This window comes from Urocitellus parryii, chromosome 1 (assembly GCF_045843805.1).
Source record: "Urocitellus parryii isolate mUroPar1 chromosome 1, mUroPar1.hap1, whole genome shotgun sequence".
In the NCBI taxonomy this organism is placed as follows: Eukaryota; Metazoa; Chordata; class Mammalia; order Rodentia; family Sciuridae; genus Urocitellus; species Urocitellus parryii.
The window spans coordinates 22,234,605-22,255,646 of NC_135531.1; the positions used below are offsets into that span (position 1 = coordinate 22,234,605).

At 42.7% G+C, this 21,042-nt stretch overlaps 1 protein-coding gene across 1 annotated transcript in view; it reads left to right on the forward strand.

Annotated features, from left to right (window-relative positions):
- The first annotated feature begins 690 nt into the window (after positions 1 to 690).
- The window catches only part of Adamts12 (ADAM metallopeptidase with thrombospondin type 1 motif 12), a 321,421-nt gene continuing 301,069 nt past the window's right edge, over positions 691 to 21,042 (forward strand). The window contains exons 1-2 of the mRNA XM_026390159.2: positions 691 to 817; positions 11,851 to 12,212. Coding sequence (XP_026245944.2) covers positions 691 to 817; positions 11,851 to 12,212 — 489 coding nt within the window. The remainder of the gene's footprint in view (positions 818 to 11,850; positions 12,213 to 21,042) is intronic.

Consider the following 21,042-nt stretch of genomic DNA (forward strand, 5'->3'; position numbering starts at 1 on the left):
TCAAGTGGGTGCCTTGGAAGAGGATTCTGGAGAGGTCAGTGCTGGTGAACAGAGAGAGCATTGGCAGAGCAATGTTAGAAAAAGTTAAGGAACTGGGCAGGAAAGCAGGCAGCAGCGCGGAGCTGGGGAGACAAGGGACTTGGGTCCCCAGTGGTTCATGATCATACTCAGCATTTGCGCCTGTCCTTCCACCCGATGAGGGGCTGGCCTGGGGGCCTCCGTGAGCAACTTCCTCCAGTGCGGTTCAGGGTGGATCTCCCGGGTCTCCCCTATTTGGCCCGCCTGGGCTCTGGGAGGGGCGGGAGGAGTGCGGGGGTGGGAGTCCCGGAGGAAGATGCACGGAGCTGGCTGCAGGCCGCGCGGGCGGGGTGCGAAGGCAGAGGGGTGGGGATCTGGGGTGGGCTGCACCCTCCCGCTCCCACCCACTCCACACCCCGCCGAAAGCGGACACTGTCAGCTGATTCACTCCCCTTTCAGGAGGAGGGAGGGGAAAAAGGTACCTAGCCCCTTTCTGCTTAAAAAAAAAAAAAAAAAAAAAACTAAAGGGGGATCCACAGCAGCTTTGCAGCCGCTCCCTCCCCACGCCTGGACCATGCACCCCTGCATCTTCCTGCGCGGCCACAGGCGAGCCCTTGATTTGGGGAACTAGGGCTAAAACTTTTGACTCTCCTTCTTCCCAACAACTGAATCATGCCATGTGTCCGGAGGAGCTGGCTTGCAAACCTGTCCGTGGTGGCCCAGCTCCTTAACTTTGGGGCGCTTTGCTATGGGAGACAACCTCAGCCGGACCCGGTGCGCTTCCCAGACCCGAGGCAAGGTCAGTGGCTTTTCCTTCTTTCCTTTTAAAACGGGGGTGGTGAGACCTGTGGAAACTCGCTCGCTCCCTTCTCCCTTCCCCCACCCGGTGGAGCTGCACCCTGCACACCGCTTTCTGCCCAGTTTAAGGAAACGTGGGTTGGGAGCTCAGTGGGTGCGCTTGCCTTTCTCCCGAGCCAGCACTTGGGGGAGGACGGTGATTCCCACTAAAAGGGAGTGTCCCGCGCCCTTTCACACGGATGACACTGCGGGCTTTGAAAGACTCAAGAGTGAGCTGGCGATCTCTCTCTCTCTCTCTCTCTCTCTCTCTCTCTCTCTCTCTCTCTCTCTTGTCTTCTCTTTGCTGCTTTGTTTCAACCTCCTATTTTTAAAATTCTGAACATAAAAAAAAAAAATCCGTTTTCTAAAGAAGTTCCAACTGGGCACCGGCGGTCAGTGCAGGGTTTCTAGTTAGTCTTAAACTCCTGGTCAGGGAAGGGGAAATGTGATTCCGCCCTCCTGCTGAGCACGCTTGGCTGTGTTTTGATTTCCTGGAAAGATTTAGGGTTGTGTTTTTAAAATAACAGCCCTTGTGGGGGGAATTTACCCCCATAGGGCTTCACTGTTCCGGTCCTGCCTGGCAGCTGGCTGGTTCTCCTTTTGAAGATTGTGAAATGCATGTTATAGAAACCATTGGAGGCGGTGTGCTGGGTAGTTTGTCATTTTTAAAAAATATATTTTTATTAGTTGTTGATGGACCTTTATTTTATTTATTTATATGCCGGTGCTGAGAAATGAACAGTTACTCACACATGCTAGGCAAGCACTCTACCATTGAGACACATCCCCAGCCCGTAGCTTGTTGTTTTTAATATTATTTTTTAAACCTAAAGCTTGGAGTAAGGTGGTACTGTGGCCTCTGCTCCCCCGCCCCCCCCCCCCACACACACTTTGGACTCCTAAGGTCAGAGACTTTTTTTTTCTATTTGCTGGAGAGTTTATTGTGCCTCTGATAAAGAAAGAGCAACAGCAAGGGCCTGTGTGTATCTGCCCATCTGACCACTAGCCGAAGCCTTCAGACTGCAGAAACCTTTGCGGCACTCAGCCCCTACTTCATTGATGGGGAAGCTGAAGATTGGAGAGTTTATGAGCCCTGCTAATGGTAGAGCAAGGTTTTGAACTGGAGCCTGATTCCTACGGTGCTGCAGCACTACCCCATTGAAATATTAGGAATAACACTCACCACCCCTCCCCCACCACCAAGCACTCAGTTAGCATTCATGAAGTCCAGTGTTTGCTAACTGTGGTCAGGTCTTGGGAAGGGTTCTTTTCTGACAACCTTTTAACTCCCAGAACCACTTGGGTGACAAACTTTGCCAGCTTGTTCAAGTTTAGGGGGTTTCTAGGCTGGGTTTTCTGCCCACGTTGCAATGTTCAAATTCTGCTGGGGAACTGGACAACTGCAGCTTTGAGAGCTATCTGATGCAAGTCCCTCCCTCCCTTTGCTTTACTTGGAAGCTGGAGCCTGCAAACACTGGGGTGAGATGTCAATCAGCCAGCAGTGGTTTGTGTAAACGGTGGAGATATAATCTCCCACCCCCAAGTTTAAAATAGCAGCGCTTGTTGTTCTTTGAAAAACAGTCCCTTTGTGAAAAGTCTCTCTTCTGAGGCAGCACAAACAAAGCCTGCAAGCACTTCCCAGGGCATTTGGAGAGGATTTGGTTCAAAGACATACATTCTCCTGCACTGGTTTCAGCCCCACTTGCTGCACATCTTATTAAGGGAATTCAGCCTGGTATGGAGTGGACTCCTCAACCTTACTGGTTCCTCTCTGGAAAGTGAGAAGGGAGTCTTTTCCTTAGTCACCTGAGGATATTTAATATTGAAAATTAACATAAAGTGCTTCAGGTTTATTAGTGATGCATATGTATTTAAATTTAAAAATAATTTGTTTTTAGAAGGCATTTCACCAATCTTAATTCATTAATGGATTTACAAACAGTCCACTCTTGGTGCTAAGGAGAAATTTCTAAACAGACTTCCATTTAGAACAAAGGGGTAGAAAGAGGAGAGACTTAGGAGAAGACAGGAGAGGGTGAACTCTTCTCTATAATTATAAGGGGATTCTAAAGTTTCCAGGGAATAGGGTGACCTAGATTTTGCCCCCAAATGACATTCCATTTCCACTCTGACAACATTTTTTAATTACATTAAGATCCTGAATATGTCACCTTGCAAGCTACTTCAGAAATCATCTCACTTAACCTTCTCATCTTTATTTTTACAGATGAGAAATGGGAGGCCTAGGTGGTTAGTCTGAGTCAGGATGTAGTTTTTGAGCAACTACCAAATTCCACTTCACTAGGGGGTTGAAGCAGGCAACACAGGGCCTCATAGTTGGAAACAGATCCAGATAATCCACATATTAGATAATCTTGAAGGGTCCTTCTAGTTCCCAGGGTTGACCAAAGATAAAGCAAATCCTTTCAGGGACTAGAAGCCAGCAGATTCCACTAAGTCTGCTCAGTAGTTTCTCCACATCACTCATTTCTGATGTAAGAATGTACTATGACTTTTCCAAGGTTTTTTTGATTCACAACGAAGTACCAAAACAAAAGAAAAAATTAACCTTGTGCATAATATACTGCCTTTGTTCTAAAGCCAATAATATCCCCTTAGGTTTATTTATTTCTGTACAAATGCTCTCAGTATACAGCGGTGTTCCATTCTGATGAACCCATTGAAGTTGAAAGTATCCTAAGTTGAAAATGTATTAATGCACCAAAACCTCACCTACATCCCAGCTTAGAAACACAATATATTACCAGGTATGGCTGTTTCTGCCTGTAGTTGTGATGCCTCTGGTTACAGGTGATGAGTCCTGCTTCCCTACATGTTGAAGTTTGAACATTAGAGAAGCGCACAGAGGCAAGCATATAAAGCAGGGTTTATTTTAAAAAAGGGTAGCATAAACTTCTCCCAGAGGGAGAAGGGGGCCAGAGCTGGTATCCTGGTATCCCAAGAAGCAAGGGTGTTCCACCTTTTTATAAGTCTTAGACTTCCTTTGTTTTCCTGCTCTCTTCCCCTTATCTTTCTCCTTCCTGCACAGTGACTAGGTCCAGGGGATGTTTGGTGGGGTTACCAAAAGGTGGGAAACAGGTAGCTGAAGGGGCAAGGGCAGGGTGGAGCAGCCCAGGACACATTAATTAACAACTTTTACTACTCAATGTAGAGAGAGGCAATTACTGGGACAGGTTGGAACAGGAACAGGTTCTTGATAAGGGTGGAGGAGGGGCTCTGAAGGCATTTCAATCCCTCAGGGGACAGTCTCTGACTTCCTGGACTCACTCAAATTGGCTTCCTTGATTTACCTATCTATCCTGACTGCCTGTCTTAATTCTGGCTTCACTTGTGTGGCTGACTGGGAGTTGGGGCTTGCTGCTGCTGCTCATCATCATCAGAAGAGAGTATCATACCAAACATCACTGGCTCTGGAAAAAATAAAAATTCAAAGTAGTTTCCACTGAATGTTTATTGCTTTTGCACCACCATGAAGTGGAACATTGAAAGTCAGGGACCATCTACAGGGTTAACAAGGCACCAGTCACTTCCATGGTCTGTTTTGCTCTTGACAATTTGATGCCATCAACAGGGCAGGCACTTTATCCCACGTTAAAGATGTGCTCCAGGGTGCACAGGCTTGCATAAGAACAGATGGAGCCAGGAACCTGAGGCAGGAGGATCTCGAGTTCAAAGCCAGACTCAGCAAAAGCGAGGCACTAAGTAAATCAGTGAGACCCTGTCTCTAAATAAAATACAAAATAGGGCTGGGGATGTGGCTCAGTGGTTGAGTGTCCCTGAGTTCAATCCTTGGTACCTACTCCCCCTCCCAAAAAAAACCCCCACAAAACAGAAGGAGTATTGCAGTGTTTCAAGACAAGAGCTATAATCATTTATTTATGCTACTTGCAAAAAAAATTTTTGCAAGAAGCAAAGGATTCTAGATATCTTCTTAATGTCAGAAGAGACTTTGCAGTTTCATTTTGTTAATTATAGTAATCTTGTCCGGTGGGCATATGAGTTTTCATAGGATTGGTGGGCAAATCCAATCTTCTGTGGAGAATTCTATAACTTCGAAGGGACTAACATGATTCTCTACAACTTGTCAACATAAGTCAATTTCTATAATAAAAATACAGTTGTATGGTTATAAAAACCCATGGAAAATAATTATGAGAACAAACCTCTTGTTATGGGCCAGGCTATATGGACAATGACCAATCAGATCCCATTTTACTCTGAGACTTCATATCATATAAGAAATGCTTCTCCTACCAGAAAGCCCACCTCTGTACCCATTAGTAGTTACCTAGCATAACATACCTGGCAACACAAAATAGCAATTCTTATACAATGTAAAATTGTTCTCTTTGGTTTCCATTTTTCTTGGACAATGTACCTTTTCAGAGATTTATTGTGTAGATGTTAGTAACCATTGTCTACTGTGTACTGAACTAGGGTTTTGACCCCCTTCCCTTCTGCTTGCTTGTTGCTATGCCAACCTGGAAAGTCCTGTGGGAAATACCCATGTACCCATTGCACTGTCTCGCTAACTGCCCAATTCAGCTTCTTTACCTACTTGCTTGCAGATACGGCAACCCAGATATGGTTTTTGCCTTTAAATATCCTAAAATGCTCAGGCTTGGGGCTGTTCCCTCTAGAGACAGTTATGGGTCCTATGGGCGGCAGTCACTGGCTGGCCTGCTAAATAAAAGACTCTTCAATTTGGACAACTGGGACTTGGTGTGTTTCCTGAGCCATCTGCCCCATAACACTCTGTTACAGGAATTTCATTACTTTGTTTAGCAAGGGGGGTCTTAGAAAACCAATTGATCTTTTAGATAAAAGTAAACATAAAGAATAAGTACAGATGATCCTGCGTCAACAAAGTTCCAAAATGGGCACTATACAGAGGTGAGCATGGCCACTATATAAGGATGACACAGAAATTGGTGGAATGTTTCATAAAAAAGAGCAACCTAAATCTGAAAAAAAGCTGTCAGACAAATATTCTCTTTCCTCTCGTTCCTTTCCAAGCCAAGGGTAAAAGACCTCTTGGTTTTTATATTTTTGAAAGCTCTTGTGCCCACAGGCTTCACTGAATTTCTCATGAAGAACTAGGTTTCCAAATATGATTTTGAACAAAGCAAATAAATTTTTAAGGGTTTATCCTTTATTTCCACAAACCCTAGTGCAGGTTGTGATGTCCCCTGCCTTTCCCCCAGGCTTTTTGACACCCCACGAAGTCATCTTCAGTAGACCCCAAAGAAGTGGTAAGGACAGAACTTAAAAGTACAGGCTCTGGGTCAGATTACCCTCATCCCTCTTTATTGTCTCTTTACACAGATAGGAGTGGAGGCTAAGGTGAGTGTATTGGTTCACTTTCTGTTGCTATAACAAAGTACCTGATACTGGGTAATACACAATAAATGAGGGGTCCCATTGGTTCAGATTCTGGTGAGGGCCTCTGGCTCTGTCACAACATATGCATCGTGATGATATCAAGTGTGAGAGGGAGAGATCACATGGGAAGACAGGAAGTAAGAGGGATTCAGGGGCTAGGCTTGTTCTTTATACGATTTGCTCTCAGGGAAACTAAACAGAATACTCTAAGAAGTACATTCATTCTCTCCAAGCATGGCTCCCCAGTGACCTAACCATAACCACTTCCAGTAGGCCCCATCCCACCAAGATTCCACCATCTCAACACTCTCATACTGGGGACCACGATTCCAGCATATGAACATTAGAGGAATAAACCATAGCAATGAGGGACACAGTTAATGGTACTGCCCCCAGGGGACTTTGAGGATTAGAGAAGACCAGACAGGTATACTCTTAATATCATACTTGACCATAAAAAATGATAAAAAAATTAGGACTACTGTTATTTCCTGACACCTCTTTCTCCATCCACATGACAACCCCTGTGAGTCCTGCTGAGGGCTGTGGGAATAGGTAACTCATCTAAACTGAGTGCCGACTCAAAGGAAGTCAAGGTGAGCATGAGCTTCACTCCTGTCTCTGCCTAGAGGTTACATATATGTAGAGCCCTGAGATCCCAGGTCACCAAATTTCTATCTTTAATACCAACCATGTTAGGGTTTGGCTGGTCAATGGTACTTGTCAAGCATTGTTTTAAATCCATTACATTTATTAGTACATTGGAGCCTCCCAACTACCTTCCTTTGCAAGCAAATTAGAAGGGAAAGCTGATTGTGTCTCCCATTACCATGGTCAATTAAGAGACAGTTCTGATCTCCACGTATTGTCTAGTGAATTGAGAAATAAAGAGATCAAGCCATTCTTTCCTGGTCATCATCCATAGGAGCAGTGCTGCTTCCTCTAACTCTGTTTGCTCTCTTGGAATCTGTTTCTCTTAATGCATATGCAATTCCTTGATGGAAAGCATAATTTTGAAATAGAAGTCTCAGCATTTTGACCCAAGTAATGTTGCATTTTTAGACTCAGTTTTCTTATCTGTGCAATGGGCACAACAACTGATTTTTATACCACACAGTTGTTTTGAGTATTGAATGAGGGAAGCCTGATTATACCTGACTCATGGGAAGTGCTCATTAAAAAGTTACTATAATTATCATCATTATATTATTATCACACAGTCAATTTATGTTGGCTCTCTTTAAAAACTCATTACACCAAAAGCAATTGGGTAAAAAAAATCTGTAAATTTGTTTGCTTTTTTACTCTTTTAGGCAATAGATTTCGGGGCTTAGGCAAGCCTTATTCTTTCATTTTGTACTCTTGAAAATCATATTTAAATCTCTGAGATATATCTTTAGAGGCAGATCCTCTTAGGCTTATTTCAAGTCAGGAAACTTGGATGTGTTTCTCTCAGCAAAAAGTCAAAATAGCTCTTCAACTAAGTTCATTCTTGTTGTTGTTGTTTTTCTAACTCAAAACTGGGATTATTACCTTTCTCTGCTGGATGGCCAGGGGGGCTGCACACTGCAGAAAGAATGTCCAAGGCTCACTCTACCCTTTGGCTTACTTTTCCCTACATCCTTATCTCCTGCTGACATCCCTTTCGGTTACACCAAACTCCTTCTGTTTGAGAGGACCCTGTGCTTAACTGTTGCGACTCTCTCCTCATCTCCAGGAACTGTGCAGAGATGCCTTCTTAGGTTAGTTCTTCCCTAGGGACTCAGCCAGCTGGGATGGGCACAGGTGCAGGCATTGGAGTGTTGGCATCCCTTCCTTATCCCCTCCCCTGGCACTTTTCTAATCCTCTCATGAGCCAGCATAGCACCTGGTCCTTTTCACTATTTACATGCAATTGGGAAAACAGTATAGGAAAGACAAATTTCAAAAGGGAAAATCACACCCCAAAGATCACCATCATTTTTACACATTATCTGAAAGGCTTGGTTCATGTGTGTGCATGTGTATGTGTATCACAGTTGCAATTGTAATGAAGACACAATTATATATTGATTACCCCTTTGTTATTATATCCTACTATTTTCATATTTCTGCGTAATTGCCATGATTGTTAAATATGTACAACGCCGTTTTGACATAGGGATTCACAAAAATTATCTACTTAGAACTATTTTTTAAAACATTTTTAAAATTGTCGATGGACCTTTATTTTATTAATTTATTTATATGTGGTGCTGAGAATCGAACCCAGTGCCTCATACTTGCTAGGCAAGCACTCTACCACTGAGCCACAACCCCAGTCCTATTTAGGGCCATTTTTAAAATTGTGAGATCTATTTAAAATTGCATTTGTCAGTCTCCACTTCATGACAACTTGAAATTCCTGAATAAAACATTTTTAATTGTTTTTAGTTTTGCCCAAAGAGTATAACATTTTACTCAGAATTTTTTTTTTTTAATTTAGGTGATTTTGGTTGTGTTCACCTTCATCTGCTTAGTAATGGCTTTCTGGAAAAACTAGTTTTTAGAAAAGACACTTGTTTCTCTGTTTTGGTGCAGAGATGCAGAGACTTGCATATGTAAAATGGTTTGAAACTGAGATGTTTAATTTGGTCTCAGTTTCTGCTGAGACTTTAAGTGTAAAGAGAAAAGAAAAGAGGTTAATGTCCCACACATTCACAAAGAGAATTCTGAACCATGTAAGCATAGCTATGATATGACTTAGATATGACTCTAAGCCTTCCCCTTTCTTGTGCATACATGAGAGGCTTAAAGGTCAATGGAAAGATACTGGAGAGTGACTTTCTCAGGAGAAAGCCAGAGTACTGGGGCATTACCCTCTACTGTGCTCCCATCTAAGGCAAAGGAAGGGGCCTTCAGAGAGCTCAAAGAGTTTGAGGTGGATCTGGGGAGTAAGGAGCTTGAATATGCAGATAGGCAAAAGCCCAGTGGGAATGGCATTTGGTGACAGAGCCAACCAATGGGATGACCTTAAAGGAATGATGTGATTTCCCTGACTTTGTGGGACTGGGAACGGATCATGGTTATTTCCTGTGAGCCTGATTTGGGCCCCATGGGAGGCAACTTGGATCATCTTGAAAAATGCCAAAGAGGACATCCTATAGGGGTGAATCAGCTATAGTACAGGGGTGACAGATAGAAAGTCTAAGGATTGTCCGTTGGAGGAGGAATTGCCCACATTGAGGACAATCCCCAGTGACAGAGGTCACCCAGAGCTCAGAGAGCTACTCCTGAGAAGGGGGGTCAACACCTGGAGCAGCCAGCCCACTGTTGTGAGCTGCAGAAGAGAAAAGCAACTGGAGGGGAGTACTGCAGAAGCTGGCCACACCCACGCTCCCAACTGGCCACGCCTCTCTTCATTCAGGTCTGAACTTGGAAGGCCAGGGAAGGGCCAATATTAGATGTGCCCAGACATTTCTGGGGCAGTGAGTGGGAGATAGAGGGCAGACTGAGTCAGTTACACTCCTTAGTTCATGGCACACTGGCATCATTAATTTGTACAACTCTCTTTTGTGATATGTATTTATAAATTTTTGTTCTCCATCCCTACTTGGTTCCTCTCCATGAAAACCCATTTTAACAGGTTCCATATGTACTTTTTATTTGCACATGTTCTGAAAAATTTCCTATTATTTCTATTATTGTGTGTGTGTACTCATGTGCACGGGCATTTCATGAATATAATTAGCTCTGTATTAACTTGTCTTGTTTCTTATTTTATTGAGCACTGTTTTTAAGATTTGTCTTTGTTGCTATGTGATAAGTTGGGCCTAAAAGTCCCAGTTGGATGTAATTGGTCTGAACTTTTATACTTGAAAAATTGAGACTATTTATTAGTACCTGAGAATGGAAACACTGTACTCCACCCCATATTTCATCCAAGGTGGAGAAGGATGATTTCATAAACAATATTTGAATGCCATTGTTTTCTGAGGGGAGAGCTCCTTTAAACTGCATTCCCATCAAGTTCAATTCTTTTAGCCCACTGGCTATAAACTGTTTATTGATACATCCGCTTATATGAACCAAATACCTGTGATGTATAAGATTCTGGTCTCCAAAAGATTCAGGGATAAATAGGATTAAATAGCAAAAGGCAATGTCAAGTAAGGCTGTTCTGGGAGGTACAGAAATAAAGGTGCAGGCAAAGGGGGAGGACTTCAAGGGTCATCAGGGGAATGAAGAGAAAGAAGCTGAATTGCATCTGTAAAGTGTAAACAGAATTTTGATATAATGCAAAACACATTTAGATCTTTTGGGAAAGAACATTAGCAAAGTAATGCAAGTTAGAAGGTTCCAGGGGTTTTAGTTGGGAGGTGAAAAATGTTATTTTTTCTTTTTATTTCCCCCTTTTCCCCCCTGAAGCAAAAGATTAGGTTATTTTACTACACATTTAATGGTTTGTTTTGCTTAGTCTATAATCTAGAGTATGACGATTGATTCCTGGCTAGTTAGCTCCATTGTTATTCTCAAACATCAAAATAAGGAGGCAGTGGTGGGGATTTAAATTTGGGTGAGTCAAAGGCTTACCTTTGTGTGTGTATTGCATGTTTTTTTCCTTTTTTGGTCCCTGGGATTGAAGCCAAGGGTGCTTAACCACTGTGCCATATCTCCAGCCCTTTTATTTTGAGACAGTCTTGCTGAATTGCTTAGGGCCTCACTAAATTGCTGAGACTGGCTTTGAACTTGCAATCCTCCTGCCTCACTCTCTGGAACCACCGGATTCTGTCTTGCATTTTTAAAGTGATAGTTATCTTATTTTTAAGCCATTGCTTCAGACCCTAATATATTCCTTTAGCATCTTCTTTTGTGTGTTTTGTAAACATTAAGAAAAAAACCTCAATTTCTTTTTTTTTCTTTTTCTTTTTTTTGTGCAGGGGATTGAACCCAGTGTCTCTTGACCACTGAGCCACACACATCCCCAGCCCCCCACCCTTCTTCATTTTTTAACATTTTATTTAGAGACAGGGTCTCATTGAGTTGCTAGGGCTCACTAAATTGCTGAGGCTGGCTTTGAAGTTGCTATCCTTCTGCCTCAGGCTCCTGTGTTGCTGGGATTACAGGTGTGCACCACCATGCCCGACCCCAAATTATTTTTAAAGTGGTCTGTGCTGTATCACGCTTAAGCTGACATTGGTGTGAGGATCATCTGTATGTGATGGGTTCACCATGTTTTAGGCTTTTTCCTCTAACTTGACTTAGAAGGAAGTTTCTGAGTCTTTTAAGTACCTTGTCATACAGTGAAGCTCTGTGACTTGTCAATGAATTCTAGACTCATGATGTCCCTGTTTGTCATGCTGATCTTGCCTCTTCTCCAATGGTATTCTGCAAAATTCATGCTCATCTTACATCATCCCTGATAAATTATTGATATCTAGAGCTTCACTTTAGTGTCAGCTCCAACTGCTGCCATGTCACCAACCAGAAAGCACTGTGCAAATTTGAGTTGCTCAGGGAAATCAGTATTGATGATATCCATATGGTTATCAGACTATAATCTGAGTTCTAAGTGGAAGTGGATTTGTTTTGCTTTGGACTCAACTGGTTCAGTTTCTTCTTTTTTTCTTTCAGAACATTTTATCAAGACCCTGCCAGAATACCAGGTGGTGGGTCCTGTCCAAGTAGATGAGAGTGGGCATTTCCTGTCATATAGCTTGCACCTTCCTGTCCCCAGCAGCAGAAGGAAGAGAGACTTGGGTTCCTCAGAGGACTGGGTCTACTACCAAATTTCACACGAGGAGAAGGACCTGTTCTTCAACCTGACAGTCAATCAGAGATTTCTTTCCAATAGCTACATCGTGGAGAAGAGATATGGGAACCTCTCCCATGTTAAAATGTTGGCCTCCTCGGGGCCTCCCTGCCATCTCAGGGGCACAGTTCTGCAGCAGGGAACCACAGTTGGGACTGCAGCCCTCAGCGCCTGCCATGGACTGGTGAGTGCTTGGGCTAATCATCTGCCCCTGCTCCAGACCCTTAGACCCTCAGCCTGTTAGATCCTTTATCCACAGGTTCATAGCTGTATCAATGCATGACAGTTGGGCCCTTGTGATGTCTTGATCTGGACCTTCAAAGGGGTGGAGAGAACGTGATTTATTTGGGAGGTGCAGATAGTAAGGACACTGAGGGTTTTAGTGCAAGAGAACCAGAGGGGCAGGTGGAGGAGAAAATGGAGGACATGAGTTGGGTCTTCAATCTCTGGGTCAACTCTGAGGGTTTTGTTCATTGGATGGCTGGCCAGCACCTTTGGAATGAGAAAAATCCAAATTTGAACTGCTTTAGAGTTTTACTAATAATAATGGTGACAAGAGAAGCTGCTATGATATAATAGTTGACTATATGTACTTCATTATCAGAGTTCACGTAGCATCTTAGGCTGTGAGTGGATCCCTGTGCACTTTTATTTGTTATCTGTAAATCTATAAATGGATATAATGACAGAACCAGCCTCAGAGGAGGGGTTGGCAAACTACTGCTCACTGACTTTTCATAAATACGACTTTACCGAAGCAGATGCACCCCTGTTTCTAGAACACCAGTCCCTGGAATGTGTGGTTTATGATGAGGTTTACGTACATTGTCCTCCTCCCCATTTTTTTTTAGCAGATGAGGTCGTTTGGAAATACCAAATAATTTTATTGTGCAAGTTAACTTAATCCTGAGTTTTCTACTATTATACATCACCTCTCAGAGGGTGACTTTTCCAAAGTTTAAACCTGTATTTAAAATGAGTTCCATCCCTTTGTTCTCCCTTGATTCTGGCAGCGGCTGCAGTGACATCCTGCCAGCAAGCGATGGCCAGCATGCTTAGGGACCGTGCTGATGGTTTTTGAGGTTTTTCCTCTTGCCGAAGTAGGAGACAGTGACTGGTGCTCACAGCGTGGGCGGGGAGGGTGACTTCAGGGGAACACTCCAGAGCGCTGAAGGTGACAGGTATCCAAGGTTTTCCAAGCAAAGCAGCTAGTGACCTTGCATTCATACAGAAGGCACTTGTCCCAAGTCCTTCCACCATTACTGTCATTTTGCTAAGAATTTTTGTTCTTCAAAATTTTGGTCTGTGTTTATCTTGTATCTGTAGAGTTTGGCTTTGCTGGAATACTGTGGGAAAACTCTTGTAAACATTGTACAACCGTTTAAATCTTCTGAAGGACCCCTGGGAATGAATTGCTATGTACAGTAAATGGAAAGAATTTTTTAATGGCTTTTTGTGTACATCTGGATATTCAAATGTAGATTTTCTTTTTAGCATTTCCCCTAATTAGACCATAAACATTAAAAAAATCATGAATGAGCCCCTCTTCTGCTTTTCAGCTTCTTGTAGTGCTTGGTGGAACTGGGAGACATCCTCATTCACTGGGTTCACCCTAGCTTCATGTCACATCTTGCCTTGTAGTCCTAGATCTCTCATTTCTGTGACACAATCATGAAAGCCAACCAATAAGTATCATTATCACCTTACCCTCTGTCACCAGCACAGCAGAAGAAAGAGCCCCTGATCTGGAAGGATGGGCACATAGAACTAAAAAATCCAAGAGACAAGCATGCAGAATCCACACTGTTCTGGAGAACACTAATGTGGGAACTCATTCTCTGCACTAGGCATGCAAATAATTATCATGCTATTAAGAGCCTAGGAACTTTAAACCAAGGTGCCTTTTCATGGGTTAGAGCAGTGTGGTCTTTGGACCAACAGAAACAGTGGGTGTTTATTAGTGGTGTTATCCAACATTGCTAAGAAGGAACTGTTTTCTTCAGGTGATTATAGCAAGCAGCCAAAGGTGCAAACCACTGCTCTCAATTTCTCCTTGCTTTCCAAGGAAATGACATACTGCTCAACATTACTCCAGACTTGGGTATGCAGAGCTGGAACTTTTTTAACTGCACAGAGCCCCAGAGGATCAGTGGGAACCACCGTGTGGGCATTTCCAGATTCAGATTTGAGATTTGTTCTAAGTATAGGAGAACCACGTGGTGTCCAAGATGATTTTGGAATATTTTAGAGCCCAGTCACTGAATGACTTCACGAGAAACACTCCATGGGATTGTTTGGGACTTGATGTTTTGGGGAACTCTACTTCCACCAGTGGCCTGGTTTAGGCACCTATGCTCTGGACTCTGTATCTGGGACAGTAAACAAAAACTTGTTTTCTGCTAATAGGACATTCTTTAATTCCTGCTCATAGTATTTCTTAGCTGCAGCTTTATCAAAGTGAGTACTGTTTTTGACTGTGTCACAACCCTTTGCCTCATTTCCAGCCCTTCCTGGGAAATTAAATCCTGATTCCTAGTCTGAATGGTCATGGATCTCTCCAGAACCAGGCAGCTTCAGCTCCCACTCCACTCTGGCCTATGTTTTCCTTTCTCGTTTGGCTCATTGAGGTTTCCTTTCTTGTTTTGAACTCCAATGTGTACTAAAATTTTGAATGAGGGATTTTCAGGGTTTTTTTTTCTTGAAATCAGACTCTTAATTTGAGATAGTTGTAGACTCACATTTAGTTTTAAGAACGAGTCGAGAAAGACCTGGCATACCCTTAACGAGTTTCCTCCAATGGCAACATTTTGCAAAATTACTGTACAGTATCACAGTCAGGATTTTGATACGGATGCAGTCAAGATGTCAATGTTTCCATCACAAGATTCCCTCGATATTGTCCTTATAGCCATACCCATTTCTCTCCTCCCTCCCATCACCTCCCATGTTTACATTTTACATGTCAGTCTGTGATCCCCTTTGAGTTAATCCTTGTATGTGAGGTGAGACTTAGGTGGGAGTTCATTTCTCCACTCCCCTCCCTCCCTCCTTCTCGGCCTCTTTCCCTTTCCTGTACCTTCCTCTTTTCCTCCCTCCCTCCTTTCCCTTTCTTCCTTCCTTCCCTCCTTCCTGCCCCCTTTCTCCTTCCCTTTCTTCCTCTGCTTTTCTTTACCCGTGGATGTCTAAAGGCTCCAGAACCATTAGTCAAAAAGCTGTCTTTCCTCCCTTAAATTGCGTTCACACTTTTGTAAAAATCAATCAGACATACTTCTGTGAGTCCATTTCTAAGTTTTAGGTTCTGTTCCACCAACTTCCCACAGTCTTCATTACTTGACTGTATAATCTTGATATTAGTTCGACTCTCTCATTTCATTCTCCTTTTTCAAAAGAGTTTGGCAGATTCTAGCTCCTTTGTCTTTATGTGTAAATTTAAAAATGATCTTATATACAAACAACTTGATGAGATTTTGATAGGAATTATATTAAACCTGTATATTAACATGGGGAGAATTGGTAACTTTGCTACTTTTGAATCTTGCAATCCATGAACCATGTTTGTGTCTGGGTTTATTTAGATCTTCCTAGATTTATTTTATCAATATTCTGTAGCTTTTGGCATGCTAGTCCTGTGTATGTTTTATCAAGAAATGATTTAAAGTATATAAGAGATGTACATAGCTTACATGCAAATATTACAGTATTTTATTTAAAGGACTTGAGCACCTCTAGGTTTGGGTATATAAGGGGATTCTGGAATTATATGCCTCATATCTATGGACATTTAGTTTTTTTCTCTAATTTGACTATTGTGAATATTTCTACAATGAAAAGAGGAGTGCAAGTTGAACTGCTGAATCATATACTAATTCTACCTTTAGCTTTCGTTAGTAATCTCCATGCTATTTTCCATAAAGGTGATTCTAATTTATATTCCCACAAACAGTATATAAGGGTTCTCTTTTCTCCATATCCTCACTGAAAGAACGAACAGGGCTCCTCGAAGAAAATGCCCATTTATTGAGGAACAGCTCTGCATATTTATAGAGCCAGGGTGGTTTGACAGTTATGACAGTTTAATGGTTTGACAGTTGGCATGGGGTGCTTTCTGATTGGTGGGTAAGGATCATGTGAGTCAGAAGGACTAGTCTGATTGGCGGGTAAGGATCATGTGAGCCAGCAGGGCTAGTCTGATTGGTGGGTAAGAATCAGTGAGCCAGCAGGGCTAGTCTGATTGGTGGGTAAGGATCATGTGAGCCAGCAGGGCTAGTTTGATTGGTAGGTAAGGATCATGTGAGCCAGCAGGGCTAGTCTGATTGGTGGGTAAGAATCAGTGAGCCAGCAGGGCTAGTCTCATTGGTGGGTAAGGATCATGTGAGCCAGCAGGGCTCACCATTGGACGGCTCTTCTCGGGGGATGGGGAAGTTAGTCTTTGGAGCGGGCTCAACTCCCAACCCTCACCAGAAATATCTCCTTATGATTTTGATGTGAACTTCTGTGATATTAAATGAAGTTAAGTGCTTTTCATATCTGCTGGCCATTTCTATGTCTTCTTTGAAGAAGTATCTATTCAAGTCCTTTGCTAAGTTTTTTTTTGTTTGTTTTTTTTTGTTGTTGTTTTTTGAGAGAGAGAGAGAGAGAGAGAGAGAGAGAGAGAGAGAGAGAGAGAATTTTAATATTTTATTTCTTAGTTCTCGGTGGACACAACATCTTTGTTGGTATGTAGTGCTGAGGATCGAACCCGGGCCGCACGCATGCCAGACGGGCGTGCTACCACTTGAGCTACATCCCCAGCCCCCTTTGCTAAGTTTTAATGTGTGTTTTGTTCTATTGATTTACAGGAGTTCTTTATATATTTTGGATATTAATCTAATATTGAATATGTGGTTTGGAAATGTTTTCTCCCATTTCATAGATTGCCTTTCATTGTGTTGACTTTCCTTCTGCAGAATCTTTTTAGTTGGATGCACTAGTCTGTTTTGCTTTTGTTGCCTGTGCTTTTGGTGTCATATTAAAAAAAAAAAAACAAAAAAGTCATTGCCCAAACCAATGTCAAGAAGAAGCTTTTAAGCACATCAGTTTCATTCATTCTCCCAGATAATGCGTATGGGTGAGCTATTCTTTTGTATTCTTCTGTCAAGTCCAAAGTGGGCCTGAGGACATCCAGTTCTGCCCCTACTAGTCTCATGGCCTAGAGAAAATGAAGACTCCATGACCCTTGGTCTTGGTCCTTTCTCCTCTGTCATAGTGAGGATTTTGAGCTGCCTGGGGAGGGATCCTAAATCTCACTCTGATGATGTTTCTCACAAGGAGTCTCCTGCCAGTTGCTTTTACCTGTATCACCTACTGTGCTGCCTGTCTCTGTGGGCCCTGGGGCCTTTCCTGCCTGTTGGGTAGCTAATCTGAATGGAAAATTAGGCTCTCAAGCAGAGTAAAATAACGGCCTTGTGTTTTTTGTCTCTTCCCTGGTCAGAATGTATTTGGAGAAAAATTAATGAAACTTCTCTGCAAATTTATCCCATGGTTTTTTCACTCATATTTATTCCAGATTTTTTTTTTTTTTGTAGAATTTTCTGATTCTCAATCATTCTGGGAGGAGGATAGCAATTTCTTCCGTACTTGGCCTCACTGCTTTCCCCATTGTGCAAGGATGGGGTTTGCTGGAATGACCATGTTTCTTCATGGTGGGGATTTGGCTCATTGATTCAGAGCCTGTTTGGAGAAGGATCTGTTGGATGTGAACCAGGTTCCTATGCCTCAGTGTGATCTATGATTTCTTTTCAGTTTGAAGAACTTCAGTGGCTTTTTCGTTCGACTCCCATCTTGTTGCCTTTAAAATGTGGGACTTGTCTGGAAAGCTGGAGCAAGACCCATCTTTTCAGTCACAGCCTTATCCCTGACTAGCCCTTTACAAATTATTCCCATCTGGAATATACACTACTCAGCCATGTTTACCTCACACAGTTGTTGTGGATAACAGCTTCAGAGTGCTATAGAAAGGCACTTCAAATCTCTTATTGGCTTGCAAGAATAACCACGTCTCTTTACCTAGTTGTTGGGACACTTCACTGAAACTGCTGCTTTCAAGTCTTCAGTGAAATGTGCATTGCTCATGGACACTCTTTTTTTCATCTAATTTGATGATTCTCAGCACCATTGGACACAATTAATTATTCCTACTTAAAATGCATTTTCTCTTTGCTTTAGTGGTGCCATATGATCAGGGGTTTTCTCTAAATTGAACCTACTGTTTAGTCTCAGGATCCTCTGCTGCTTTCTGTACAGTTAACTATTAGAATGTTCTAGGCTTTCATCTATAGTTACTCTTCTCTAGCTTCATATCTTGCACACCTCCATCTGTCCCAAATCAATTGGTCTATCTATCTTTGAATCAACTGATCGATCATTTATTCATCTACTCATCTATTTATATAATCATCTAGTTATCTGTCTTCCTCATATTTATCCTCTATTTATGACATCTATCTCTGTATCTATGTAAATAGCTCTTAAATATACACATCCATTTCCTTGAATCTTCACTTGAATCTGCACTTTCCATCTGGATGCCTAATGAGAATCTCAAATTTCACTCGTTCAAAGCAACGGTCTTGATACCCCCTCCTTCGGTCTTTCCCATCTCTGTACTTGTCAGCTCCATTCTTCCAGTTGTCCAGCTCAAAACCCTTAGAATTAACTTCTCGTTGGCTCCTTTTTTCTTCTACTCTGTGTCTGCTCTTAACAGTAAATCTTGTCTGCTCTATTTTAAAATATGTGCAGAACTGACCACTCCTGTCACCAACACAGCTAGCATTCTACTTATTTTCAACAGGGACCGTTTTACTCTCCACAGGAGGGTTGGCATTGTCCGGAGACATTTTTGATGGTCAGAAGTGGAGAGGAGGAACTCACTTTGCCATTAAGCCAGTCTTTCTCTAATGCATAGAACAGCCTCCCACAACCGAGGATCCTATGGTCCAAACTGTCATTAGTGTGGAGGTTGAGAGACCCCGTCCTATTCCTGGTCACCATCTTCTCTCATTTGGACCCTGCATTCATCTCCCTACCTCTTCTGCTAATTGCTTACAAATCATCTTTCATGTGGCGGCCAGGCTGTATTCTAAGCCCATTTCTAGTGCCAGTCTTCTGCTTCAAGTCTTGTGCTGGTTGCCCATCAAAGCAGGATCAAATCTGAATGTCTTGCCCTGGCTCAGGGCCACCCTCTGATCTGGTGCCATCCGTCTTCCCACTTCCTTCGTGTCACTCTTGTTTCATGCTGCAGCGACTCCGACCTTTTCTTTGCTTCTCAGATGTACCAAGCACACTCTCGTATCTTAGCCTTTGTACATGCTCTTCTCTCTGCCTGGGACACTCTTCCCTCAGGTTTCCACATAGCTGCTCTTGTCTTTCCATCCCAGCTGAAGGTCTAATTTATTTTTGCTTAATTTTTCTTTCCTTCACCCTGTTTTGTTCACACATTTAATTATGTTTATGATAAACATTCAGTAAATACTGGTGGATGGATGAGGCTTTATGCTGCTCCAAGTTCTGACAGCCTTTGCAGCCTGTGGTTCCAGAAGGGGATTACATTTCCTCAGCTGCCTGAATAGTGGCTTCACACCCACCCACTGACTGTCACAACACAATCTGGTCCCTGAGCCACTTCTGATGGGCTCCAGGGCACTGCATCATGACGTTGCACTTGCCACATGGCTTTCTTCAGTTCATCACCCCAAAGGCACTGTGACTGCCACCAGTGGGTGACTTTCAGAAGAAGGTATTGCTATGACTTTGGCAATTCTGAGCAAGGTTCACTCCTTTTCTCCATTCTGCAAGGCACTTCAGAGTCTAAACTATAATTTTCAGCCAGATTTTTTTCTTTCTTTCTTTTTAAAGATTTGCACATAAACAGAAGGGAAATATAATGTAAATAATAACCTAAATTTGGTTGGAGTGGGGACTGGTCAGGACTTGTTTCTCTCATGAGTCCTAGGCCCAATCATGAGGTCTCTGAGAAGGGACTAATTGTCTGTCTATCTGTCCACCCACTCATCTGTTGCTCTGTCCATCTACCCATCCATTCATTCCCTATATCAGACCATTTTTCTGTTTCTAGTCCTTCTTTCCAGGCCTGATTTCTTTCCAGGAATATCTACTTGCTTCCTGGGAATTAAAATTCCTCAAAAGGAATATGGACTTCATGGGAAGCCCCAACCTAAGACTCCGGTCACTCTGTGCACCTTGAGCTTCACCAAAGGGCCAGTGGAGGCTGAAATCCAGCCGAGGATCTACAAGCTGAACCAAGGCATGTGATTCAGGATGGAAACCGCATCCTGGCTACAGGGGGAAAATAGGCCTTTCATCATCCCTTTGCCTGTGTACTCGTTTGCAATTTGCCTGCCTTGATGAGGCAACTTTTAAAATTCCTCTGCCTGGAGGGGCACCTTGAAAAATTTCATCTGCCTCTCTTGTGTGCCCTTTTCCAATTTTTAAAAATATTAGTGACTGCAGTATCCCCTAGGCCAGCGATTCTGAGAGTTTGGCCTAGTTTTGTGGACCCCAGATGACATTCACCTGAGGCTACAATAGTCCACCCCCAGCATATTTCCCAAAGCCTTAGTTATTCAGTGTTGAGTAACATCATGAGCTGGTGTGTGTGCACACACTAATCAGCAGATCCTTTTCTGTTGAACTGCCACAAGTCCTCACTGGTTCCCCCTCCAAATACTCCCTTGATTCAAGGTACGAAGCAAGTTTACATCCATTTCCTGAAACACTGGGGTCTTCACTTCAGATCCCCAGGAAACAGCTGCTTAAGATGTTACATAAGGGAACAGATCTTATAAATTCATATAGAGAAAAACATTCTCCCTTACACGCATCCAAAACTTCAGTGACACATTTCTGCTGAAATACATTACTGATAGCCATGCGTGAAAGCAACCCTTCATTTCTTTGTTTTGTTACCTTTGCATTGAGCTGAAGAGGACTTTTGGAATAGAATGTCTACTCCAAAA